The following is a 27,919-nucleotide window of genomic DNA, read 5'->3' on the forward strand; positions in this document are numbered from 1 at the left end:
CTATGGAGTTCTGTTATCTTTTGTTCTCTTACTATCTGGCTTTGTAAACTTAGGAGTTGGCCTTTGTTACCTTGAGCAAAGTTATTGGGGGCAGATAATCTGTAATGTGTGTGGGCTTGGTCCTTAGTTTAAAAGTTTCTTATGAAAAAGAGCATCTTCTATAACTGCTCTGTTCAGTGAAGTAGCAACTAGACAGGTGGCTATTAAAATTTTTAAAATTAAAACTAAATTTTCAAATTCTGTCCCTCATTTGCATGAGCCACGTTACGTGTGTTTGGGAACTATGTGTGGCTAATAATGGCTGTTGTTTTGGATAGTGAAAAAGAAGTCACTCGCAGAAAGTTCTGTTGGACAGCATTACTCTAAAATAATTGTTATTTTGAATATGAGTAGTATTAGCCGTAATAATCTTAAAATGTCTATTAAGAATTACATACTCTGTTCTTTCTGCTTAGATTTGTCTAGGAAAGCAACTGTACCTTTAAAAAAACTGTAAGGGGTTTTTCGTTTTATATTCTAGTCGATTGTTTAGTTTCCTGCATGTTCTTAGAGCACAACTCCCTACTGTAACTTTATGTGCTCGTGCAGGCTGAAATTAATACTAGGTTTATGTTGACTATATGACTAGATTGTTTTTATCTATTTCTTGCTTTTTAGTGCAAGGGTCCCCTGGTGCCCAGTTTACAAAGAGCTAAAGTATAATGTCTTCTTAGTTTATCATCTAGGTTCAACATGATAGACATGTTTGGTATGACCAGAAGTAGGATGAGATATGTTCAACATGAGCACTATAACAAAACTCTCCAAATAAATAAGCAATCCTCAAAATAAGAGATACTTGCTATCCTGAGTTCATGAAGAACTTTTATAGGTAAATAGGAAAAAGCCAAAAAAGGGGGGGTGGTGATAAATAAGCAAAAGATTTGAAAACCATTTTTCATTAACCACGTAGCAATTCTCCTCTAGGTATCTGGCCTTAACTCTGGTGCCTAGACCGATGCTATTTAAACTGCCACTCAGCAAGATAGACTCTCGTACCAGAATGTAAAATAGCACACTGCTTGGTTCTTAACTTGTGAGTTAGCTATCTGACTCACACTGCCCATAATAAATGATGACTATTTATATGTAATATATCAAAAATGGGAAGTAAGCTATAGGTCCAGTTCAGATAAATAAATGGTATATTTATACTACAGAAGGCTATACAACAGTGAAAATGTATGGACTCCATAGTCACGTCAATCCACATGGATGAATTAAAACTAATAAGCTGAGCAGAGGTTAGTCATGGTAGAGAAATAATAGTGATTTCAGTTACAGTTCAAAACCAGTAAAGCCAATGTTTTGGGACATACAGAAAAATAAAACTACTAAATAGCGAGGGAATGATGATTAGAAAAACCTGAAGTTTATTCTATGGAAGATGCAATCACTGCCACCGGGGGGGGGGGGGGGGGGGCGGCTTTAAGGTGTTTAGTCTATTTCTTCGTGTTTGCTGCAGTGCTTGTCCTGCACACATTTTAAGTTTTCCTCTTGGAGAGGGGGACAGACCTGCTCTAAGGTGATCAAAATAGTAACTAAGTGCATTTGTTTACGGAGTTATTTCCTGTGCTGCACCAGGAAAGCTAGAAAGCTTGAAATTAATATGGTTGTGTATTTCCTGTTTGTGTTATATTACAATAGTTATCTTTAATGTTACCACATCTTAATTACCAAGAGACAAATTTAGTTTTCACATCAGTCAAGATGCATTTAAGGAGGCCTAATCTTGTCAATTCCACATGCAGGAGCAATATTGTTATGAAAATCCCATGTTTCATTTTTCTGATTAAGATGTATTTTATTTTATTTTTTTTAAATGTTTTTTATTGATTATATTGTTACAACAGTTCCAATTTTCTCCCCCTTGTTCCCCTCCACCCAGCACCCCCCTCCCCCAGCAATCCCCCCCAAGTCCATACCCCTGGTTCGTAAAAATTAACTATCCCCCCCCTCTCAAATATTAGGACCCTTTGTAATCTTGTAAAGGACAATGGGCGAAGGTCTCAAGCTCCTCTAGCTGCTTCAAGCTGGACATGGTCGTCGTCCTACCTACCCTTGGGTCCAGAAAACCCTAATAAGAGTGGGGGTGTGGAGGGGAGGGTGGCCTTCCCACATGGGGAAGGATCGTGCAGACTCCAGGTCAGTTGGCTGTCTCCGGTCAACGGCGTGCTTGGTTTAACAGGCTGGTGTCCTTGTTGTGTTCTGGGTGATTAAGATGTATTTTAGAATTTACTGTGAAGCATTTCATTTGGCCGCTTTATACAGGTACTTCAAAGTTAGCCTTTTGGGTTCATTTCCTTTAGGATTTTTACTTTCCCTTTAAATATATTCTAGTCTGTCTTGTTTTGTCTGTCTTTTAAAATAATTCTTCAGCAGCCACTTTTAATGTTCTTCCTCTAGGATTTCTGTTTTTGTCAATCTCATCGCCTAAAAATAACTTTTAAGGGTGTTCATTGCCATTACTGGCTTTCCTCTTACTGTTAATTGAAGCAAACCCTGTCCTGATTATCTGAGTATTCAGTGTAAGCTATTGTTATTATCCATCATTTCTTTTGGGTCCAGTATGGCAAAAGTTCCTGTGCTCTTACGATTATCATAACATATTAGAATGTCTTGCCCCAGTATGTAGCTTCCCGAAACTACTTTTTTTAAAAGCAGGTTTACCTGCTTACAAACAAACCTCAAATCCGTAGTGCTAAAGTCATCCTTTAGAAGTCTCTTCTAATATTCTTTCTCCCAATTATTTCCAAAGGTATTCTGTGTGGTAAGTAACATTTTTCTTTCAGAGGTAGAATGCAGAGCTGATTTTGACAACATCATGTCTATTTTTAAAGCTTTGAGCCGAGTACTAAATTATCAAATGCCGATGTAATACAAAATAAAGGTAGAAGTGTCCTTAGGCTTCTTCAGAGTAATAGTAGTAGTGTAAAATTCCAAATATCTCAAATTCTCATTTGTTAATGACTAAGGTCCTTTTTAGAAAAGTGGTTGACATACTAAGATCGGGTTTCCTGTGTAGCTATCTCTGAAAAGCAGTGCTCTCTTCAACCTTTCAGCTCTCCCTGTTCTACTTCCAGGGAGGTCTTCACTTCAGAAATCCAAGACTCATATTCATCCAACTTGGTGTCAAGTGGGCTGTGGCTGCCAGAATTATCTTGTGATTATTTGAGAGATGTATCAGTTTCTTCTGAAGTACAAGCAACTGTAGACGCCTTTGTAGCAGGTGTGTAACAAGGCAAGTGCGCAGCTGCTGCAGCCATTACTCTTGGAGCTACCTTCTCGATGAACATGAGGACTCAACTGCCTCATGAAAGGCTCCGGGGAGAGCAGTGTGCAGTTCTTTGGAGCATTTTCTTGGCAGCTCTTCATAAAAAATGTATTACCGAAAAACACCAATGTGAAGGTGTATATAAGGAATGGTAAACATTTTTTCTTCCAAGAGGAAGTTACCTATTATAAAAGAAGTATTGTGATTATAGCAGTTGTATTGGTGTAAAATAAGATGGGCCTTTTTTATTTATTTATTTTACCATATATTGTATTGATAAGGTGTTTGGTTGTGAAAATAGCTGAAAGACTTGTGAGAGAACACTTCCTAGTAGCTGTTGATAAAAATAAACTTAAGAACTTTTATTAAAAATGAATCTGTTCTTAAGTTCTAAAGCATTTTGGAGAGAATATAAGATTTACATAGGGTAGATTTTCTTAGGTTTAATGTAAATAATTCCATATCCAGCAGCACCAGACTAGAGTATGTAGTGGTCTATAATGTATCCGAGCCAGTAACTCATTCTCATTTCTTACTTATAAGCCATAAATGTGGTACAGTATCTGTTAGGAATTTTACGCAGGATTTGAGCACTGGAGAATTTGGCAGAAATTCCCTACGGTGTTTAAAATTGAAGTGGATTAACTTGGCAGATCTTGCATATGGTATAAACTCTGCTTTTATCCCCCAGCACATGCACTTATTTTCATTTTGGCTCCCCAGAACATGCTTATGTCACAGATTTCTGGTTTAACATGTCATCACCAAGTAATTTTAAATGCCCCTTGAAAACATTTTAGCAAAATATTTTTTCAGTGCTTTAAAGTAACACAGAAATGAAGAATATAAACCTTACTTTATGTGACAGTGGAAGTTTATAGTATTTTTGCTAACAGTTAAGAAAGTTGCAGGCAAAGACTCCTGGGTGTATGATCAAGAACTGCTTTTTAGGACTCCTTCAGTGAGATTGGGGGTAGGAAAGACTCAAGGTCAGCCCACCTCTACCCAGCTACTTTACTTAAGCCTTTTCGGTTTTGGAAATATTAGGCTTCCAAGTGACGCTTCACTTGAACAAAAAGGGTTGTTGTCTCAAAAATGTATTGCAACCCTCTTTTCTGAAGGTTTTCATGTTTTGCAGGTTCTTCTGAGGAATTAGTTTTTCCTGGGCATAGCTTTTAGTGTTTAATAGTAACTGACAGTTGAGCTTTACATTTACATGTGGGCCACTTGTGTATCGAGGTTTTGGGCTCATTTTAAGGATGTGAAAGATGGACCGTGTTTTTCAACACACTTCAGGGGAGTTTATTGCTGTCACCACTATTGCTAAGCTTAAGAGTTTGTCCCATTTGTTTCTGAGCATATACTCTGGGCTAGGAATTAATGGGAATATCAAAACCTTTAGGGAGCATCTAAGAAGATACACCAGGATAGAGCCCACCTACCTGCACGTTTACCATCTGTTACATATAGGCTTCATTAGTACATATTGGTTTTAATCAACAACTTCATAGTAGTGCTCAGTTTAACTAAGGAAATCAAATACTATTACATGTACTACATTTGTTTAAGTGACTTGGTCCCTTAATCCTTTTTCAAGCACTGCCAATATAGTAAAGGAGGCTTATGTTTTTGTCAGAGTCCTTTTGTGAGTCAGCTTAGGGATTGGTAAGCTAACCCTATGGTTACTTCTGAATCGAGAGTTTCATTTCATTATGCTATTAGTCATTTCATGAGCATTGTGTCTTTCCTTTAGAGTAGGGAATACTTCCTAATATTTCTATTCATGTTGGCAGTACCATTATTTGTCAGCTGTTTCAGTTTGGTGCCGTTGGTTAATGTTTAAAATTATTTCACTTCTACAGAAGTCAGATTAAACAGATAGTAGATCAGCGGTATTGGGGATTTACTGCAAAAAGGACATGAGGGAACTTACCTTTATGGTGGTGGTGATTACACAGGCGTACACATTTGTCAAAATTGGGTGTACATTATTGCATGTACACTGCTGATAGGGTGGATGAAAAAAGGAAAAATAATGTTGGGGTTTACATGAGAATTAGTCCTAAAATAAAGAAGGAACAACCAGCAAGGTTAAAATGTAGAAAATAGTTTTCTGAGGAAAGGTTAAACGGCTATGGATGAGTTGGCATGACAGTATTTTTTTAACACCATATTCTAATAAACAAGTTTATTAACAGCTATGGGAATTTAGTCTGGGAAATGGTTGATTATGGAGATACGATAAAGCTCTATCAAAGAGAGTGGTAGTGGTGCTGGATTTCCAAGAAAAGGATTCTATGTACTGGGGAGACAGATTTTTCCTTTTATTTTAAATGTAATTTGAGCCCTCGCTGGTGTGGCTCCGTTGGTTGAGCACCATTCCTGTGAACAGAAAGGCTGGCCCAGTCAGGGCATATGCCTGGGTTGTGGGAGGAGTTCCCCAGCTAGGGAGGGACCTTTGAGCAGCAACAGATTGATGTTTCTCTTGCTCTCTTCTTCCTCCTTTCCCCTCTCTAAAAAACAAACATAATTTGATCAGCATCTCTGGAGCTAGCCAAATTAGTTATGTGCCTTAGTGTTTTCAGATGTAAAATGGGGTTAATAACATGGTGTTTTTAAGGGTTAAGAGAATTGATATTATATAGATGCTCTACTTAAGAACAGTGCCTTGGCACACTACTATAAAAAATGCTTGTTGTTACAGTTAAGCTAGTTAAGCAGGCAGTGAGAGCTGAACCTATATAGATTTTGTAGTTTGAAAATAGTTGGGGAAATCCTTATCCCTGTGACCATAGTACTGTAGAAAACGCTCTGAAGAATATGGGCATTCAGCAGGTAAAACTGGGTCGAATGGAACTGATGGACCTGATAAGTACTGAAGATACTGATGTGAGAGGAAAATTACCATTTCTGTAAGCATTATCACTACAAGAAATTGAGGTTCATCTTGTCCTGACTTTAAAAGCTAGACTTCTTGAATTTAGTAGCAGTTTCCCATGGTGGTATAATTGATAACCCAAGGTTCCCAAGTAAATTTTACATAAATAACAGAATATACTTAGAAGCTACATGAACTGAGACATTAGGCTAAAGATCTTGATTAAATTATTTTGCATCATTAATAGAATGAATGAAAGCTGTTTTGCCAGAAAGATTTGTGGTACAATTTTAACACGAAGTTCCTACCGTGTTCTTTACACTTAAACTTTTTGCATTGATCTTTTTGAACGAGTAGCCTTTATATTTTGTTTCTCTTAGTGCATAGTTGAATATCTCCCTAAAATTGATGTTTTAGTTGGAGTTACATTGCTTAAAATAAACATATCCTCAAACCTAAAATGTCTACTTTCTGGGCACAGATATACACCAGTCTTGGTATAACAAACTTCAGAGAAAGTTCATGCTACATTTGACCTTACTGCGTAAGTATTAGGTCTCACATGAATATGCCCTATTAACTCCTTTGGTAAAATAAAAATACAAAATATCCTCAACCTTTCAGTTTCTACCATTTCAGAAAGATTTGATGACCTAAACTGAATGTAATTGACTTCTTGGGATGAAGTTGCTCTTGTTGTAAAATTTAAAACTGTGTGGTGTTTGTATTTTATGAAATTAGAGTAGTATTACAGCTTATTGATGGTTTTGTTTCAGTGCGCCCAAAAAGCTGACACTTCAGTTACCATTGAGCGCAAAACAGGGTTGGGGGAAAGGCTGTGCAAGTTTTAAATAGGTTGCCAAGAGTTGGTCTGTGTCTACTGATAATGTGACAGTCAGGAATCAGTACAAGGTAATGAGTAATATCCTGTCTGGAGAACTTTTGTTTTTGGAGTCATGTCAAAAAATAAAAATTCTTGCCTAAAGTAACAAGTGAATTCAGCAAGGAAGTTAAATCTTTATGTCAGTATATGCAGTCCCAGAGAATGGGTGGTCTGGGGTAGGGGAAAGGGTTCTTTGATTGGAGAGGGATTGGATTTAGTCTGATAGCTTTTTAAAAATCAGTTGTTAGTAATGGTTTAGGACGTACAGGTAGTTTAGTTCATGCTTAGTTTCGAATGATGATGGCATTTTTGTGTTTCTGCAATCAACTTAATTTTAGCTCTAATCTGAGCCAACATTTAAATTTGTGTTTCTATTTATGTGCTATATGATTTTTTTAACCACTACCTTTGGAGAAAGTATTAACTGAAGTTTAGGGAAATTGACCTAGGATTGCATAGCGATTAATAACATGGCCAGGATCAGGTCTTCTGACTTCTAGTTCAGTTACTGTTTTCACCAAATCACCTCACCTCGTAAGAGACATACATTGCTAACCTGAACTAGTCAGGCTATAAAAAAGCTATAGGTTGTCCTCTCAAGTCACCCTCCACTCTCACTGATTTCTGTAAACTTTCATCTACTCTAAGATTTTATTTAGAAGACATTTATCTGAGTTAACCTGCAAGTGTGCTATAATATCTGGCTGGCAATATATTGAAACTTAGTATTTTAATTTCTTGGCTGCAGATACTTAATTCACTAATTCACTAGTTTTCTTTACTTAGTATGAGTATGTGTTATGGAAGAACTACAAAACAAGATGGTGACTAACACAGACCTGGTCTGTAAACATGGTGATCATATTGGCTTGTAATAAATGGTGCACACATGTGGTTTATTTTCTCAAAATTTGTGTCACATTGAGCTTTTATAAAAAATATAAAGAACACATTCACTTTTAAATGGGCACTAAAGGATAATAATGAGCAAGTGTTTCTGAAAGTGTTGAGCTATCACACAGATTCCTTAGGCATGCTTTTGTTAACAACTAATACATTAAGGTTAAATAGTGAAATAATTCACAGACTTTGAAATAATTTCTATTTTGACAGTTTGTTGCATATTCTAAGGACCCAGACATAAGGCTTGGTGGCCCGTCTCTTGTTTTTCCTGGTTTATGACTTTCGGCTTTGTGGAATACGGCTGAGATGAAAGGATTTATTGACGATGCAAACTACTTCGTTGGCCTGTTGGATGAAGGAACAAACCTTGGAAATGTTATTGATAACTATGTTAATGAACATACCCTGGTAAGTGTGCCGTCTCACATTTCTCAAATTTCTGAATTCTAAAACATCAATCAATGCTTTATTTCCAAGACTTTTAATTTAATACAAGTGACTTGTTCAAATGTTAACTTTCCCAGGTTTTCCTAGGTTGTCTTAACACTCTCCATCCCCCTTGAGTAGTGATGAGGTTTTCTTCTCCAGCCCACTTTTTTTTAAATGCTCCCTGACAGCCCTTTCTCTGCTGTGCCTTTTAGCACCTGACTCTTTATGTATTATATTTTCTTAATATATTGTCAGGTATCCTACTTACCAATTCATGGCTTCTTGCTCATTTTTCTCAACTGTATGTTTTAGATCTTATAGTTCAGATAGTCTTGCTTGTGTATGTTGACTGAGAATTTGATCATTTATATTGAATACATACACTCTACTGCCCCAAGTGTCACATTCTATAGAATCATAGTCACTACTACTTAAGATAATATATTTTTGTTTTGTGCTTATTGATAGTCATTTTTATCACCTTACTTACAGAATCTGTTTCTTTATTGGGGCTAATTTCCCGTATTCCCCAAATTAGTTGAATTGTTTTCATGTTATTAGTGTTCACTAATAGGATACCAAAAAACTATTCTCCTGGGAGTAGGGAAATGGAGAAAAATAAAACCAAAAAACTGTTTTCCTCTAGACTTTTATAGATGTGATCACCTCCCCATAGCACTCTTATCCTGCTATCAAAATTCTTGGGGAAAAGTGACACTTGTCATACTGTTTATTCTGCAGCCGAGTCACTCTTCAGTTAATTTTCTCATGTAACTAGGAACCTCTTCCTAGAAGTGTGCTGACCTTTCTGTTAGTCATGTAACTTGCACAACATTCTTCTTGGGTCAAATATGACCTTTGACATATTCCTTTCATCCATTTTGATCTATAGTCTAAATTATCCCACCTTTAGTCTCCTAGCGATCTTACTTAATTGAATGGCTGAATGGTGGTTTACAACTAAATAGATCCTGTTTCTCTTGCCAGTACCCATAATTGCCTTATTTTTTTCACGTTAAAGTAAAAATAAAATCTCTGTCTTCAGAACATTAGAAATGCTTTGTCTTAGAAGGATGAGATAATTTCATTACAGCTCTCCCATATCTGCCACACATACCCCATAATTTCCAATCATGTCTATATTTACTGGTCACTGTGTTCCAGTAGTATTTATTTTCAGAAATTATATTTGAAAAACTGAAAGCAGTAATAATAGCTTCATGGTTTGTTTGGGTTTCTTGGGTTTTTTGTTTTGTTTCATGGCTTTTAAAACAGTACTTGGATGTTGTATATTCTAGAGATTATGCTGTCCACCAACCAACATTGAGTAATCTATGCTCTGGTTGACATGTACGGTTATCTCTACACTAGAATTAGGCACAACTTTAACATCATTACAGATCTTTCACAAATCCCTAATAAAAATAGCTTTTCTTTCGAAGGAAGAGTATTTTTACTCAGGTTTATATGATATTTAGTATACTTCTGAAATGTTTAATTTTATTTTGCATTTTTTATGAACATAGATTATCAACCTTGTTTCCTTAAAAATGGGTTCCCGGTGTAGTTGCTCCCTTGTCTTACCATCTTGTCGTTAGGTGCAATTTATAATGGAGATACGATAGCTTGTTTTGTTTAGCGTTCCTGATTCTACTCTCTATTAGGAAATTAGATCCTGAACTGCCAAATTAGGCCTATTTTAAACAGTAGCGTGGAAGAAACTGGGTGATCTTCCCCTCTTGTTGTTGTTGTTGGCAGCCGTCCGTCTCGAGAGACGATGGTGTAGCTTCTTAAGAGTCTATATCTGCACCGCCGAGAATGGCTGTGCAGTCCGACTCGGGAGTGACACGGTATCTGTCTCCTCCCGTGTTGAATCGACATCTTGCGATGACGCTGGAGTGTCCTCTCCAGTGAAGCTGAAGCTACAGAGCCTGGGCAGGGTGATATGGAGGATCTGCTGTTGCCCATGCAGCAGACCCCCCCTCTCTTCGCAGCTGAAGGGTCCAAGGGAAAGACGGAGTCAATACAGCTTGGCTTCAGGTGCGCCGCAGGAGTTGCCGGTGTTGACTACAACGTCAAACCGCCTTAGGGACTCCGGCTCCGGATTTTCTGTCGGGGTTTACTCCCTTAGCCTTTCCCCTGAAGAGGTATGCCGCAAGGCAGCGGAGGTTTTTTGGAGTCAGAGTTTTCCTTCTCTGATGTGCCCTGACTGGAAGATCGAACCAGCGACACTTAGCTCGCAGGCCGACGCTCAATCCACTGAGCCAAACCAGCCAGGGATCTTCCCCTCTACTCCTAAAAAAATAAAATAAAATTGAGGCAATTCTGAAATAGAAAGTCACTATAATATTTTTTTTTCAAAGTAGAGAATTTTTTTAAGTATTTACTTACTTTTAGAGAGAGGGGAAGGGAGGAAGAGAAACATCAGTGTGCCAAAGTAGAGAATATTTTATATGCCAACGTAGCCCAGCAAAAAGTCAAGTTTAAAAGAAAAATGTATTGATAATATTTGTAAGCTGTATATGTTTTAGCTCATTTGGGAGGGCTATTTTTCAATAGTTTAATTATTTCTCTTTTTTTCGTAATCATCATAGACAGGGAAAAATGCATTTTTTGTGGGAGATCTTGGAAAGATTGTAAAGAAACACAGTCAATGGCAGAATGTAGTGGCTCAAATAAAGCCATTCTACACGGTAAAGTGCAACTCCACTCCAGCTGTACTTGAGATTTTGGCGGCACTTGGAACTGGATTTGCTTGTTCCAATAAAGTAAGTATTTTTTTCATTATTTTGACATTAAACTGCAACATTTGCAAATTCACTTTCTTTTGGTTACCCAAAACAACAGAAGAAAAACTGCAAGGAAGGTTGACTTAGGATGGGTTTTTTAACTCTTGTCTAAATTTACAGCCTAATATTGGAAATTTATCAATTTTGAATGTACAAGGTTTCAGTGAGATGAGACTTTAAAAGTTTTCTTTATCGTTAACCAAAACCTTTTTTATTCCTCTTAGACTAGAGCTAGCTAGACCAAGTTACAAGTTACTTCTGACAACAAGCAAAGTAAACTGTAAAATTTCTCTGATGGTAATTATACCTTTTTAGAGGTTTTAACACCAGAGATGTAACTGACATTATATAACTCTAATTTTACCTCATATAATTTGAATTTAACAAAAAAATAAAAATATAAAGTAGTAATTAAAAAGTAATAGAAATTTTGCTTTTTAGATGACACTATTTAAAATCTATTTTTACAGACTGAAATTGCATTAGTGCAAGAATTGGGTGTATCTCCAGAAAACATCATTTATATAAGTCCTTGCAAGCAAGTGTCTCAGATAAAGTATGCAGCAAAAGTTGGAGTGAATATCATGACATGTGACAATGAAGTTGAATTGAAGAAAATTGCACGCAATCACCCAAATGCCAAGTAAGTGTAAAACTAAGTACCTAGAAATATTATTTGCTTAGGGTTTGGGTTTGTCTGTAGCTTGGGTAAAGCCATTTATGTAGAGCAATAATGTGCATTGTAATTATTTTAGCTTATTTAAAATGCTTTTATCATTTTATTGGCTGCCCACTTCTGACCCTTCATGTGGAGTGGGGGTGAGATATGGGCAGTTTGGGGCATGAATTTATAATCTTTTAACTCCAGGAAGATGTGGTTGGTGAAATAACCAAATTGGGGCCACAGCTTTATTTTTATGACCACATTAACCCTCCTAGATATCTGTCATGTGGAGAGGATGTGTTTTGGTCAGCTATTTCTCCTGCTTAGCTAAGGATGTAATATGCCCATGGCCATAATTCTTGAATGATCCTTAGTGTTTAGAGAGGCTTCTTTAAAGCCTACACTTCTATTTGAACAGGAAGTGTAATTTTTTTATTTGTTCCTGCATGCATTCCAAGATTATTTTTTTTATTAAAAAGTTTACTTTTTAAAAAGCAAAAAAAAAATTTTAAGACTATTTATTTATTTTTAGAGAGGGGGGAAAAGAGGAGAAAGAGAGGGAGAGAAACAGCAATATGTGAGAGAGACATGCCTCTCGTATGCCTCCAACCAGGAACCTGGCCCGAAACCCAGGCACGTGCCCTGGCTGGGAATCAAACCTGCAACCTTTTGGTTTGCAGGCTGGCACTCAATCCACTGAGCCAAACCAGCCAGGGCTAAAAGAAAAAGTTTTAAGTCAAAATTAATGTCTTGGACTGGTACATCAAAAGGACTTCATAAAAATATATAGTATTAGCATGAAAGTACATTGTATTAGCACAAGATTATTTGCTTATTTTGAATGAGTTATTGTCTTACATGTTCCAGGAAATGTATATTGTCCATATTTTCCTTGTATATTTATAATTTTGTTAGTGACATTAATGGTATTCTGAGAAAGGTATCCTGGTAGGATTGATTATCCTGAAAACTTTTGTTTGGGTAAATGGCTTTTTTGGAAAATTCTAGGGAACTGTCTCTAAAAACTAATGTCTGTTCCACGATCTTCTGAAGACAAGCCCTGATTTGGGTGGAGTGTTTACTGTGTTAAATTGTGAAGTGAATGGTACATTCTTGATAAGAGTTGATTCTACCCTTAGGTAGAATAATATCGCTTTTATCAGCCGTGCCCTCTCATCATCAGTCATTCACCAGGACTTCCCTGGGAAAACATTTGTATATTTCCAGTTTTGTAATTACTTGACAATCTCTTGATCATTTTGTCTAGATTGTCGTGGTTTGGATGGAAATACTAATAGATTTGAATCAGTAGTCTAAAAGGCTGTTTTTTAGACACAAAATAACACTTCCCAGTTTTTGTTGGATGTAAGAGATTAATAGGAATGTTCAGAATAATTTAGGAAATTTAAAACATTTGAAGCCCTGATACTTTTTATTGAAAAACAATGATGACATTGCTATTCAATTTAGTCTTTCTAGGTGGATTTATGGACTGATGGACTTCATTTGAAAGTAATGTCTTTCATTACAGAGCCTTACCTCCCCTTGCTGCTACAACAGTCTTAACTGCCTGCATTTTCCAAATTCCATCCTTGTAAAGCTTCATGCTTTAGGCCCTAATTGCTAGTTTTCTCTCTATACAGGATTGTTTTTCATTAGGTTCACTTGATTCATCCGTCGCTGGATTTGGGAGCACTGGCAACATAATGAAAACAATTCCTACAATCTTCAGGCTTCACATGTGCTGATGATGATGTAAACCAACTCTGCCCCAATCATCTTCCCCTTTTCTTAGGGTCTTACTACATATTGCAACGGAAGATAATATTGGAGGTGAAGAGGATAACATGAAGTTTGGCACTACCCTGAAGAACTGTAGGCATATCTTGGAATGTGCTAAGGAACTTGATGTCCAAATTATTGGGGTTAAGTAAGTATTTGTTTTAAACTTCATTTTATGGTGATGTTTTTGTCTTACGATTATTGATTTAAGACATTTGTATGAACTCATAGATTCAACTTGCAGTTTTTATATATATATTTTCTCATTTATGAAAAATTAATATGCTTTGTCATTCATTCTATTTAGTGCCTGTATCTCTTCTCCCCTATTAAAGACATAAATACAAGTTATTTATTTAAATTAACTTTTAAATTGAATGGTGGGGGTTTACTGTACTGGAATTCTAATTACGGCCCAAATGGCATTCAGCTTGCAACTTGTGTTTTGTTTTCTTCTCATCTAAGACTTTTTTATCTTTAACCCTTCAGGGGGGCACTTCAGTAATTCAGTAAACTTTGTTTTTACCCCTTGACAGACCCAGAGAGATGATTTAGTCATAGTCTCAGAACTATGATCTCAGTCAAATTTGGAGCATAAAGCTCCATATTTTCAGAGTTTGCCAGTCCATTGCAAGGTTCAATACAGTATAAGGTCTTCCTTTTTAAATTGTTCATAAAGGTGGATAAAGAATCACCACTGTTAATCACTACCTTAGGTGACAGTATTGACATATTTAAGAGTTTTCATATTTCAACCAAATTAATATTTTTAAGTTTACATAGAGGAAAATTGACTTTCTGGGTGTATACTATGAATATTAACATATTTATGTAACCACTTCCACAATCAGGATACAGATTTATTCTCTTCTGAATCTATATCACGTAATAAGTAATAAGTAATAAGTAATACTCAGCTGAACTGATGTTCATTTATATTTACTTCACAATTAGACACATTTTTATATTTTGTCAGATAAAATTACACATTCAAATTGAAGGTTTTGTGACCCAGTTTTGTTGGTGGAACATGTTACTTTCCACATATACAAAAAGGTAATTCATTGTTAACTATTACAACTTGACAGTTGGAGGCTAGTGCTTCTAATACTTGACATATTTGGTAAAGTTAAGGTAAATACTTACTGTGGCAATATGATGAATGAGAATTGAAAGTAATTATGGGAAGAATCTCTAGAAATTGCTGCTGCTTTAAATGTATTACTTTATTTCTTTCAGATTTCATGTATCAAGTGCTTGCAAAGAATCTCAAGTATATGTACATGCTCTATCTGATGCTCGATGTGTGTTTGACATGGCTGTAAGTTTTTTCCTGTATTTTGATATTTAAATCCAGGATTTTATTTTAAGTCTGCAATTCAGTGTTTTTCTCTCTGACAAACACCTTATTTTTTCACACTATAAGAGTTTCATACAGTCACATTTTTAAAGTGGTTGAAGGGATTAAATAGTAATTTACTTGTCTACAAAACAGTATAAACAACATCAGGCAGCTAACATATATAATATTGAATTAATTTGCTTCTGTTAGAGACCAAAATCCTGCTGTATTAAAGGTCAGGACAGATATTTATGTCCCTGGAAGAGGCGGTTTTCAAAATGTCCCTATATTTTTTGTAATTTTGGAAAGCATTTTAAGTACTTTTTTTCATCTCTAGGGAGAATTTGGCTTCACAATGAACATCTTAGACATTGGTGGAGGCTTCACAGGAACTGAATTTCAATTGGAAGAGGTAAATTTTGTTCAGTGGATGGATGCACTAGAAAAATCTCTTATTCATTGCTACTTAAGTGGTAGAGGTATAGAGTAGGGCTTTTACAGCCTATAACATCTGTTTAAAATTTTATTCTAGGAAAATAAATAGGCAATGAGAAGACCTAGTAAACTTTGATAAGTTTAATAGTTTTTAACTCTGTAGCATAATAACTTCATCACAATAAGGTTTCTATTTAGTTGTGCCTTTCTGAACTACTTGATGACACAAGTGAATTCACAATTTAGGTAGCTTAAGCTCTTTTATCCAGATGTATATCACTTCTTACCTTCCTGTTCTGCCCTCCTTCTCACACTCTATAATATCTAGAAACTGATTTGAAATTTTGCTCCTTTGTTGCTAGAAAGAAACATGGTTAAATAATCATCAGTAGGTATTTGCCACTCTGGTAAACTTTGGTTCCTTAAAAGCCTGCTTAATTGCTTGACACTAGCAGCTAAATAGCTATACTTCAGGATCTGTAATTTGAATTATCTAATCCAATATTGAAACCATAATGTGGGATTTAAAATCCATAGGTTAATCATGTTATCAGCCCTTTGTTGGATGTCTACTTTCCTGAAGGATCTGGCATTAAGATAATTTCAGAACCTGGAAGCTATTACGTGTCTTCTGCATTTACACTTGCAGTTAATATCATTGCAAAGAAAGTTGTTGAAAGTGATAAATTTTCCTCTGGAGGTAAGTTGCAAAGCTTATAGTTTATTCCTATTAGTAGATAACTCTAGGCATTTTGAGGATGAATTTATCGAATACTAGAGTATAATTATATTCTAAGACATTTTATGGATTATAAAGTTGTGGGTGGTCTTCAGCCAGTTATAGGTAGCTGGGGAGCTTTTCAAAATGCCTTAGCCAAGGTCCTCCCATTCCCTAAGACTTCCTGAATCCAACTTTCTTGTTCTGATGTTGAGATATGTATATTTTTATATACACCAGGTGATTGGTTCTCATCCCTTGTTAAGAAGCAGTGTTTTATTGTGATAGCTCTGTTATATTTCTCTTAATCACATGAGTCACAGGGAAAATCTGTCCCATACTTTCTTACATAACAAGAGCCAACAGAGTCCTTTTAATCTGTTCTCTAGCCAAACCGAAAAAAAGCACTAGATAGTCCAGAAGTATCACTTCTAAGAAAATGTGTAGGAAGTACTCTTCTACATAAGGATACTTATTTCTTCCTATAGTTTTTTTCCTTAAATGAACAAGAGGAAGAGAATATTGTTTTTACTTTTGAGTTTTTTAATGTCTTAAACATTATCAGTGTATCAAAAGCTGAGTGTAATATACCACAGGGTACATTCTAGTTTTCTCCCATTCCCAAAAGAGAGAAACCTAGCTTCCATTCTCATTCATAATCATATTCTCTCCCTCTCCTCTCTCTCTTTCTCTCTCTCACTCTCTCTCTCTCTCATTGAAGTGTAGAATACACAGAAGGTGTTTCCAGAATAGCTAACCCATACCACTGCAAAACAGCAAACCATTTGTAACTAAGTATCTGTTTGGGGCTTTTTGTTTTTGGACATAAGTTTATATAGAGTTGAGCACAATCAAGTATATAATTTGACAAGTTAATGAAGGCGTACAGTGACATCCCTATCAAAATATAATTTTCATATTTTAGAATTTGTTTTCTCAGTTTTGTTTCCTTGCCAGACAAACACAATTCTGATTATTTTCCCACATAGATTTGTTTGAACTGCCTTTGAACTTTATAAATGGAATCATATAGCATATATTTTTTTTTAAGAAAGCTCAGTATAATATCTGATTGAACCATTTTTATTGCTAATATTCTGTGATTATATAGTTTACATTGTCTTGCTAATGAATATTTAGTTGTTTCAGTTTTTGGCTATTACAGATAAACCTGTTAACACTTGTACAAGTCTTATAAACACTTCTCATTTCTTTTGGGTAAATGATTTAAGAATAGGATTGCTGGGTCAGAATAGATGTTTTCAAAGATTTCAAAGTAGTATTACCATTTTACCCTCCCACTGGCAGTGTGTATATACGCAGGTTCTGGTTGTTCTCCACCTTCACTGAATTTTTTTTTTTTTTTTCCCCTCCAGAGAGAGGGGAAGAGAGGGAGAAAGAGGGTGAGAAACATCTATGTGTGGTTGTCTCTCGCGCGTCCCCAACTGGGAACATGGCCTGGAGTCGAACTGGCAGCTCTTAGTTTTGCAGGCCAGTGCTCAATCCACTGACCCACACCAGCCAGGGCAATTTTTTTTTAAGATTTTATTTAATTTTAAAGAGACAGGAAGGGAGGGAGAAAGGGGGAGAGGAACATCGATGTGTGAGAGAGATACATAGACAAGTTGCCTCTTGCTCACCCCCAGCTGAGGACCTGGCCCACAACCCAGGCATGTGCCCTGACCAGGAATTGAACTGGTGACCTTTTGGTTTGCAGGCTGGTGCTCAATCCACTGAGCCACGCCAACCAGGGCAATTTTTTTTCTTTATTATATTGTCTTTTATCCATTCAGTAGGTATGTGGTGGTGGTAGCTTGTTGTGGTTTTAATTTTCATTTACCTGGTGATGTAGAGCACTTTCTCATGTGTTCATTGATTATCTTCTTTGTGGAATGCAGTGTTTTTTAGGCTCACTGTTTTGTTTAAGGCATTTTCGTATATATCAGCGGGTTTTTTTTGTTGTTGTTTTTTGTTTTTTGAAGTTAAATATTTTGAGATGTAAAAACTAGTAGGGGTCAGTCTGTGAATTTTTGATGTATTTGATATGCTTCACATAATAACCATATTAGATATTTTATTATAAATTTGCCTTTATTTTCCTCTTTATTCAGTAGAAAAAACCGGAAGTGATGAACCAGCCTTTGTGTATTATATGAATGATGGTGTTTATGGTTCTTTTGCAAGTAAACTGTCTGAGGACTTAAATACCATTCCAGAGGTTCACAAGGCAAGTTCTGTTACAAATAATATCAAAACTGCTTATTTGGCAATTTATAAACTGATCTGTTATTTTTAAGATGCATCCCAATTTTTGGAGAAATATTAAGGATTTGCATTCTTCTGGCTTTAGTCTAATCCCTTTAGTCTGTTGCCTTACATGGAGTTAAGGAGCACCACTGCCCCGTGCTCTAGACCTGCCTTCCACGGGCACATGTGATCTGAGATAGTATAAGAAGTTCTTATCTACCCTCAAATTCAGTACCTAAATGAGTAAAACTTTTACTTTTCTACAGAAATACAAGGACGATGAGCCTCTGTTTACAAGCAGCCTTTGGGGTCCATCCTGTGATGAGCTTGATCAAATTGTAGGAAACTGTCTTCTTCCTGAGCTGAATGTGGGAGATTGGCTTATCTTTGATAACATGGGAGCACATTCTTTCCATGAACCAACTGCTTTTAATGATTTTCAGAGACCAGCTATTTATTACATGATGTCATTCAGCGATTGGTAAGGTGTTTTTATTTTAAAACAGATTAGATATTTGAAGTGACAGAATGTTGATTTTGTAATGAATGCATAACTTACATGTAATAGCAAAAGTTCATCTTTTAAGGGTCATTGAAAGATATTTTATAGTCTATTTCATTGTTAAGTGGTTGTGTGGTCTTTGTACATAAATTCAGAATTATGCCTTTATTTATTTATTTGTTTGTTTGTTTATTTATTTATTTATTTTTTTAATGTAGGTATGAGATGCAAGATGCTGGAATTACAGCAGACACAATGATGAAAAACTTCTTCTTTGTGCCTTCTTGCATTCAGCTGAGCCAAGAAGACAGCTTTTCCACTGAAGCTTAAACAGGCATTAACGCTTCTTTAGATCTGAAGTTGCAGGTTAAGCTTGTCTGGTCTACATTCCAGTGAGGAACAAATTAAAACAATCTCATTCTGTTAATTTTCTTGGAAACAAACTATTAGTAATAATACCTATTTGGGACCAGACAAAAATCAGCTTTCATCTATAATTCATTGGGGGTTAATTGGGAGATTTAGATAATGTATCCAGATTTAAACTTACCAGTTTGCTCTGCCCCTTAAGCGTTTAAAATATGCAACAAAATGGATGACTTAGTGGAGATGGAAGCCCATTAATTGGGTTCCCCATTAAATCGTTTACATACAAGTACACAGTTTTTATACTAAGGATTCGCGTTTCAAAGTCTTGTAAAGTTAATGTCTTTCGCCCGGATATATCAAATGTCAGTGGAAGACCAGTGTGACTTCATTAGATATGTTTAGTGTATTTAGAATGTGTAAATTTGTGCTTTGAACTGTAGTTTAATAAATGTAAAATTGCATCATAGTATTTGTTGTATTTGACCTAATGTAACCCTTGTATGATTGCAATAAAATTTTGTGTAGATTTTACTGTTTTTTCAGGCTAAAACTTTGGGAAAGGGGCTAGCTAGCAAAGGTAGTTTTGAAATAGTTGTGTATATGGACTGTTTTGAAGGTTATTTTCCTTTATAGCCCACTTAAATTTAGTTTGATTCAGTATATTTTTCAGTTATTTAATTAGTAATTTAAATAAAATGTTTGGTAAATCATTGTGAAGTTAAGATGCATCATGGAGAATTGATGTGCAGTAAGCATGATGTTTAACAATTTTAACACCAAAAATGTTAATCCTGCATAAACCAGTTGTAATAATAGGTGTTTCTGTATAGATAGAATGCATAGAGTACTTTAGTAAATCTTTGAATCACAACTCTTTTGGCTGAGATGGACAATTCTATTAAATACTTTGAATAAATCTGGGGGGAGGGAACTAAAAATAGCAGAAAACTCTGCAGCACACTAAAACTTAAAAGAAGGGCTACATCTCTATCTAGAAACCTGATGCTCTTTTGCACGGAATATTATTTAAATTCAGAGTTGGGGAGGCGGGGTGAAACACACCTATTTTCAATTTCTCAATTGCAATGATTTCAAACTTCAGGGTTTGTTTTGTTATTTAGCTAATCGCTTAGTTTCTTATTTCCCATTTGTTCAGCTTAGTAATTGCTTTTAATTCTTTTCATACTAAAATTTTGGGTGATTAGGGGGAAGGGAGTTAGTGTCACTAACCTGACAGTTGTTTCCAGGAATTTGTGTTGTTCACTGCTAGTATATTAGTAATCCTAGATCTCAGAATCACAATAGTAATAAACACCAGGGGTCATTTTCTCCTAACTTACTCTATGTTCAGATGTGGAATTTCTGTCTCCCAAGAGGAAATGTGACTTCACTCTGGTGCCAGTGGACAGAAAATTCTACCTGTGCTACATAGGAGAGGTTCGGGATGCACTTAAAAGCTGGTTTTTACCCCTTGATTTCAAGGTGGAAAGAAATTTATCATGAATCTCTTAATGAATTTCAATCTCTTAAACCAGTAGGTGCTTCATATTTTTTATTTGATTAATGCCCATTTGAATTTATGGGTTCTACTAATAAAAATAATTTAGGACCCCAGTCCATTGTCATCTTATACCTTGGACTTTCCCAAGGTGTAATACGGGGTTTTATGCAAAATTCCAAGCTACCATGCAACTTTTTTTTTAACCGTTATGAGGAGGAATTGTTCCCAACCTTCTTTACATATTGTGCTTTGGTCCAGAAATGCCAGATCTTTTAAAAAATGGTACAGTTTTGAGTGTTTGGCTTGACTATACAACTTTGAGCTTCATGGCATGTCAATTTTGCCATAGTCATAGGAGAGCTGCTCTATGTATAAACAGCTCAGAATTGCAAAATCACATGTGAATGATAAGGTAACTTTAAGAAATATCTGTATTGTATTTAAAGACTGTTTGCCATAAAGCTGAAGTTTGAACTTAATGTATTTCAATTTGTATGCTAAAAAAGTACTGAATTAATGTAACAATCTCTTTTTAATTTACAATATTGTAATCTCAGTTCAGAAATTAACTGAATATAAACCCAAATGATTTCTATATAGTAAATTGAACTGTAAAGGTAACTTGTGTGTGATTCTGAATACACAGATAAAATGGTTTTTCTATTCCTCACGTTTTATTTGATGGCTTCTATCGTGAAAGAAAGTTGAAGTTTCGTGTGTCAGCTTTGTATGATAGCTTGCCAAACTAGCGTTCTTTCAGAATCTTTATTACAGAGCAACAAATTGAGTTTAGCAAAATGATTCTGGGCATTACATATGGAACAATGAAGGTTTTGATGTGAGCACCAAAATGTTTTTAGGGCCACGTTTTCTAGGCACATTAATTCACCAGCCTCCAAACAATTTTAAACTTGAACAAAATGAAACAATCTACAAGTTGAACTAGATATTCCAAGTAAATGTGAGCACCGATATACCGTTTAGTGCAAATATTGGATTGAAAAAGTCACACCGCAGTCTCTTGTCTTCACTGTAGTTGTTAGCAACTTGACCAACACTGTAATGAAGAATGCTTGCTTAATTGGCTTCAAGGTATGAAATCAGGAGAAAAAATATTTAATAGTCTTCCATGTTCAAGTTGTGAATAAGTCCTACAAATATCTTTAATTCTGTCTATCCTGAAGGCAGAATAGAAGTATGGTGTAGATATTTAAAGGTGCAGGCTTTCATAATGGCCTTACTCTGGTCTTTACTGGCCGGCTTAAAAGTGGCTATATTTTTATAGGAAAGTAAGTTACGCCTACTTAGGGTGGGACTGGAATTAAATTTGAATCATGGGTTGTTGGGATTGAACATTTTCCTGGCTTTTTGTGATTGCTAATTCGGGACAAGGAAAGTTAGGAAAGCACTTTTAAGTTAAAGCTAACCTGGAAAGGAGCAGCTCCTACTCTTTAAGTGTACTGAGGAATTTTGTGTTTCATTTGCTTACTACAGGCTGTGGGTGTTACATGTTTTTTTGGTTTTGTTTTTATTTTTTTAGAGGGGAAAGAAACATCCTCAAACCCTGGCACGTGCCCTGACAGGGAATTGAAACAGCAACCTTTCAGTTCATAGGCCAGTGCTCAACCCACTGAGAACACCAGCCAGGGCTACATGTATCTTCTTAATCATAGTACATACCTTCACCCAGAAAGGAGTATGGGTAGGGGAACATGAAACCACTCTGGCCTCAAGGCCCTCTGACTCGATGTTACACAGTTGAAGGGTTTGGGTTTTATCTATTGGAAACGGGCTGGGCAAACTTTTTTTTAATGGCAGTGACTAGGAAGGTTCAATCTACCCAGCTTGCTCACTGTGTGTGTTGTCTTGGACTTCAGCTTCGAAAGCAATTCATTCCCTTGTTAATGGTCTTAAAATTTTGACTACCATAATACCACTTATCTGTTAACAGCATTTGCAGTTGTTGGCTCAGTGAGCAGATTAGCAGTGAATCAATTATGGGAAATTGGTAAATTGCAGAATCCGAAATTGACAGATATGTGGTGTGCACTGACAACAGAGCAAAGAGGGTTAGAGTGCTAACGAGGTTGGAGTAAACTAGTAGGATCTTAGTCTAATTAAATGTAGTGCTAAATCTAGTTAAAGCTTTTCCTAAATAATGGCACCAGACCTCATCTAGTGTTTGCCTGTGCCTACAGCTTTGTCACCACCTAATTTTTAACAGCAGTAGGCAGCAGAGGGGACACTTTGCTAAAGTTCAGGAATTTTAATTCTCTATTTCATTGAATTCCTTCCATCTGTTTTCTCTTTCTCAAATTGCTAAACTTTCTCAGCTCCATATTCCAAGTCTGTTTTTCACTTCAGCTTCTAGTTTCCAAGGTAAGGGCGCAGTATCTTTTATCTCTGAGAATACTTACTTTTTTAGACATTCCCTCTCACCCTTCCCCAAGGTCTAGATAATGTTTTCTCCAAATTGTTATTTTCTCTTTTTTGAATTGCTCAGTATCCTTTCATGATTAGTGGTGTGCCTCAGGTGTCTGGTAACCCTTGTGTCTGAGCTGAGGACTGAAGAGCTAATAAGTAAAAGCTGTGAGTATCGTTTGACAGCTGAAACTGAACTTCTTACTCTTCTGAAGTCTGCTAATTCCCAGTGAGTTATCTTCGTATGTCTTGCTTGAAGGGTGTATGGGCCATCTGCCAGTGTTCAGAAATCAAGTGAGGTCAGGGTTGGGCTTCTGTATATACAGTGTACAGTAGGACAGCCCCCCAATGGTGCCTAGTACCCACCATTCCAGAGGCTTGGACAACCGAGTGCCCAGTCTTGCCAAGTGAGAGGGCTCTTACCCAGCTGTGCAGCGTAGGAATAAGGATCTGGGATTTGAATGTCTACACTTTCGGGCAATCTGTCTGCCAGAGGTCAGGGCTCGCCAATTCCTGCATCTTTTAGAATCTGAGCTTTTCTTTGTTTTCCCCACTGCCACCTTAGGACTCTGTTTCCTCCAGCTACTAATTTATTAATCTGTCCACTATCCAGTTTCCATTTTTCACCTCTTCTGATCTATCATTGTTTTTGCTATTATAAGAAAAAATATGCATTTACCATTGTTACTGTGCCCCTTTAATACATAACCACATGCATAAGCCTTGGTGTCAAATTAAGAGGCCTTTTAGATTGGGGTAGACCAAACTATCTCCATTTGCCTCATGATACCTAATTTGGGAGGAACTTTAAAGGTATTCTGGTATCCAGAATATAAAAAGTTTTAAGTTTTTGCACAAGGTTACAGGAATAGTATATGACAACACTTTAACATTTGACTTGAATCTCTTGTGGATTGTTAACTATACCAACAGTCCTTTACCATAGTGACATTATGGTATAGAGTTTTAATTTCTGCATTTACCTAAAATTGTTCTTTTTTAAGCTTAATGAGTGGTATGCTTGTAAGTTGATGCAGTACTTAGTCACACAGTTGCTACAAACCACTTTTAATGCATTTAAGGCACTTATGTGTGTCAGTGCTAAGTCCTGCAGCATTAATTACTGTCAATGACTCAAAGCTGCCTCTAAGACAGTCTCCCTTACTGTTAAGTTCTCAGCAGAAATAAAGAGCATTTTCAAAGCTCGGTTTCCTCCTTTTTTAATTGTACAAGAAAGTAAACAACAAAGCTTGCTGGGAGAGGAAAGGGAACTTGACTGGTTCCCAAAAGAAAAGCATCAATTAAAAGTGTTTCTGAAGAATGGATTTTGCTAATAGACCTTCATGTTGCCCCAGTTAAGAACTAGGTTTAGGGTATTTTTGACTGATGGAAAGGTCAGGGAAGGACATAAAAGTGTAGAGCTGAATATAGGAGAAAGTCACATTTGGAAGGGAACTTTCCTTCCCCAAGTGGCATGATGCTACTGCCTTTTAAGTACAGTAAATTTCACTATGACTTGATAACTGCTTTCTGAAAAGTTCTTACTGTGTGAAATGCCCGTTGCACAAAGGGCTGATGGGGGAAATGGGGTTCCCATTTTGAGCAAAACACTCAAACTTTTTGAGTGCAACATTACAATATTGATATAACAAAACAGTACAGTTTTACACGTTAAACGCATAAACATAGTATAACATATATTTTCACCCTGTTGGGAGTAGAGTTGAAGAGTATATCAATAAAGGATTATACTCAAGCCTTCATTATGAGCAGCCCTACTCTTGAATGAGAGCTATTTGATGGCAATAGAGCGAAGATAAGCAAAAACGCAGGACGTAGACATCGAAACTAAAAGCCTATCTTAAGCTTTAGTTGTGGATCAACAGCACAACAGCCTCATGAGTCTATGGTCAGAAATGAGCTGTAAGTGACCTAGAGATTTTCTCATCTGATTTCCTTGTTTTACATTTGAAGAAATGGAGACCCAGATATGTTAAGAAATTTGAACCTAAGGCTTGAAAAATCTGTCTGACTGGGTTTCCTGGACACAAATGAAGAGAGCTGCATGCATGTTGACTGAAAGTGCTCTTGGGAGGTGGGAAGCAGGAGCAGGCAGAGGGAGAAAGTAATTAATCCACAGTGGGGTTCCAATCAAGGACTGACTAACCTGATCTTACAGGGAGTCCTGGAGCTGGGCTGGCCCTTCAGAGTTGAACCAAACTGAGAAGTGGGGGATCAGACTTTGGATCCCAGTATCAGCCAGTCATTGGCTGCAGGCTGCACCTTGTTAGGAACCTTCACCTGGGACAAGCAGTTCCCTGTGGCAGAGGGCAGTTCTCAGCAAGGGACAGTTTGTGAGCAGCTGATATTCGTGGTAGCTGGGGAATAGGTCTATCAGCCCTGCAGAGAATGTGGGCGGAGCACCTCTGTATCCAGTCATTAAAAGAAAACGGCTGCATCATGTTTAGTGTCTATTTTAAAAGGCCAGACCCTTTTTCACCAGACGGGTCCATACCACGTTCCTGTTGGTTCCCATGGAACTTAAAGGGAAGGTTTCTCAACATACAGAATAGCTTAAGTGATTGTTCCTACTTATTCACACGGTAGGGGGCTGCAGACCAGTCTTCAGTGGCAGCTGAGCACTCTGGGCTTCGGTAGAAAACTGCTGAACAGGCACAGAGGGCACCTGTGCCTTCAGACCAGCCAGCGACCTCAGTTTGGGCAGCTGTGCCCTTGGAGCTGGAGCAGTGCATTCACCCTGAAATTCCTCCTGTTCAATTCCTTCAGGGTCTCTGTAGAAGTACAGATCAGACATCATGACCTCCCATGGGTGCTCAATGGGAGACGGTGCACCGCATGCGCAGTAATTCCTGGGCCAGCATCCACCGCAAGAGACCCACTGAGTAAGCTCCCTTGTTTTGCCAGGGATGGCAATGTCTACGTAGCACAGAGGAGAGTCTGTTACACAGAGCAATTGGTAGCCAGGTTAACATAAGACACCTCTGTGAGAGGACAGTGCTCAGCCCTAGGATCAGTAACCACCAGAAATCTGCAAATGAAGAAAGAGGATGTCCTCAAATTCCTTGCAGCAGGAACCCACTTAAGTGTCACCAACAGAATTCCTTTTCTAGTCTGTGGTCCTGAAACAGAGCCCCTCTTTTCCCCACTCTGGCCTCCACTGATGCCCGACTCAGGTCATCAAACAGCAGTAGAGCCTAGTGGTTAAGGACATGGACTTGGGGCGTCCTAACTCCATTTTTAGCACTTTACTAGCTGTGTGGCCTTGGATGAGCTGTTAACCTCTCTGAGCCTCAGTTACCTTTTATTCCATAAGAGGTGTGTATTGCCTATTGCTGAGTAACACATTGCCCCCAAAACTCTGTGCTTCATTTCTTCACCTATAAAAATAAGATTGCAAGAATTCAATGAGTTTTTACATTTAAAGTGCTTAGAAAAGTGTCCAGCATATGGTAAAGATTCAATACATGTTAGCCACTACATTTCCTGGGTTTCCACTCACTAAATCTTAGCTGGGGCTCTGAACCCTCTCTTTCCTGATGATTCTTAAATAAGATGTTTTAGAAGGTAATGAAGACTCTGTACGGAATTACTGATGTCTCCACTTCCAAAAAATTCTTTGAAATATATTTCATATAAGATAGAAACTAGGTAAAAAAAAAAAAACAAACTCAGTAAACTTTGAAAATTAGATAAAATGGAGGCGAGGTTAGTACAAAAATGATCATCATAAGGTCCTGCTCAAGGTTTTGACCCCATTTTGGCTCTGAGGTTTCTGGCAGCCAGGGTTAAAGGAAAATACATTTAATTGAATTTTTTTTTTAATGTTAGCAAAACTCAAAGCATCCTGATGACATGAGTGAGGCTTTCTTTCGCAGTGCAGGGACTATTAAACTGAAAATGCTTTCTCTGTCCAGGGACCCATGCAGTTCTGGCCTTCCTTGGTGGTGGGAAGAGCTCAGGTCTGTCAGGCTTCCTGGGCTGCAGCTCAAAAAGCTCGCTCAGGGGTTGGGTGGCAGTAGCCTACTTTGCCACTAGATGGAGCTTGTGGATTACCTTTGCTCAGAGTGCCCCGGGAGTTGGAGCAAACAACTGTTTCTCAGTGTACTTAGCTGATTTCACTTAGTGTTAAATTCACATATTATGTTTCTGAAGTTCACAAGCGCCCCTGCACCTCTGTCCTTTGCGTTGCTGCGGTGGATTTGGAGGTGGGGTGGGACCAAGAGGAAGAGGGGATTTCTGCCTCACTCCCCCCCCCCCCCACCTTTACCCACTGCTTGCAGCAAGAGCCTTTGCCACCGCAAATCCCGAAGTACAAGTTTCCAGTTATCATGACAACTTCTGGAGCTCTAAGCCCAATGTGAACTAGTATTCCTGGGTGTGAGACGGTGAAACCAAAGGTCAGAAGGCTTTTTCCGGGTGGGTTTTGAACTTCAAGTTGGAATGCCAGGCCCACCCCAGTCACATCTAAGGCCACACCTAGCTTGATGCCTGCAAGGAACCCACACACCAGGTAAATCTTCAGAGCCTCTCAGTCTGAGGGTTTGGACGGGCCTTTTGAAGGGTCAGGTGGTGCAGGCAGCTAGCAAAGCAGGGAAGAATTTGGAATGGTTGGTTTGAAGAAAGAGGACCTTTGCTGATTGGTTCAGGCTCAAAGAAGGGACATTTTATCTGTGGGGAACCTTCCCTAGTGTGGCTGTTTCTCTGCTAGGTCAGTGGGTCTGT

The 27,919-nt window shown here is 37.3% G+C and overlaps 1 protein-coding gene across 3 annotated transcripts in view; it reads left to right on the forward strand.

Moving 5' to 3' along the window:
• AZIN1 (antizyme inhibitor 1) overlaps positions 1-21,425 on the forward strand; it is a 30,264-nt gene extending 8,839 nt beyond the window's left edge. The window contains exons 3-13 of one of the 3 annotated variants that reach the window (XM_090283481.1): positions 3,123-3,268; positions 8,188-8,385; positions 11,001-11,174; positions 11,666-11,838; positions 13,655-13,789; positions 14,881-14,962; positions 15,321-15,395; positions 15,956-16,118; positions 18,248-18,363; positions 18,650-18,864; positions 19,104-21,425. In XM_090283481.1, the coding sequence (XP_090139607.1) occupies positions 8,284-8,385; positions 11,001-11,174; positions 11,666-11,838; positions 13,655-13,789; positions 14,881-14,962; positions 15,321-15,395; positions 15,956-16,118; positions 18,248-18,363; positions 18,650-18,864; positions 19,104-19,215 (1,347 nt within the window). In that variant the 5' untranslated portion in view covers positions 3,123-3,268; positions 8,188-8,283 and the 3' untranslated portion in view covers positions 19,216-21,425. The remainder of the gene's footprint in view (positions 1-3,122; positions 3,269-8,187; positions 8,386-11,000; positions 11,175-11,665; positions 11,839-13,654; positions 13,790-14,880; positions 14,963-15,320; positions 15,396-15,955; positions 16,119-18,247; positions 18,364-18,649; positions 18,865-19,103) is intronic. The other 2 variants (XM_090283480.1, XM_090283482.1) reach the window with 2 other exon arrangements.
• The last annotated feature ends 6,494 nt before the right edge of the window (positions 21,426-27,919 follow it).

This window comes from Furipterus horrens, unplaced genomic scaffold (assembly GCF_987537825.1).
Source record: "Furipterus horrens unplaced genomic scaffold, mFurHor1.1.pri manual_scaffold_7, whole genome shotgun sequence".
NCBI lineage: Eukaryota > Metazoa > Chordata > Mammalia > Chiroptera > Furipteridae > Furipterus > Furipterus horrens.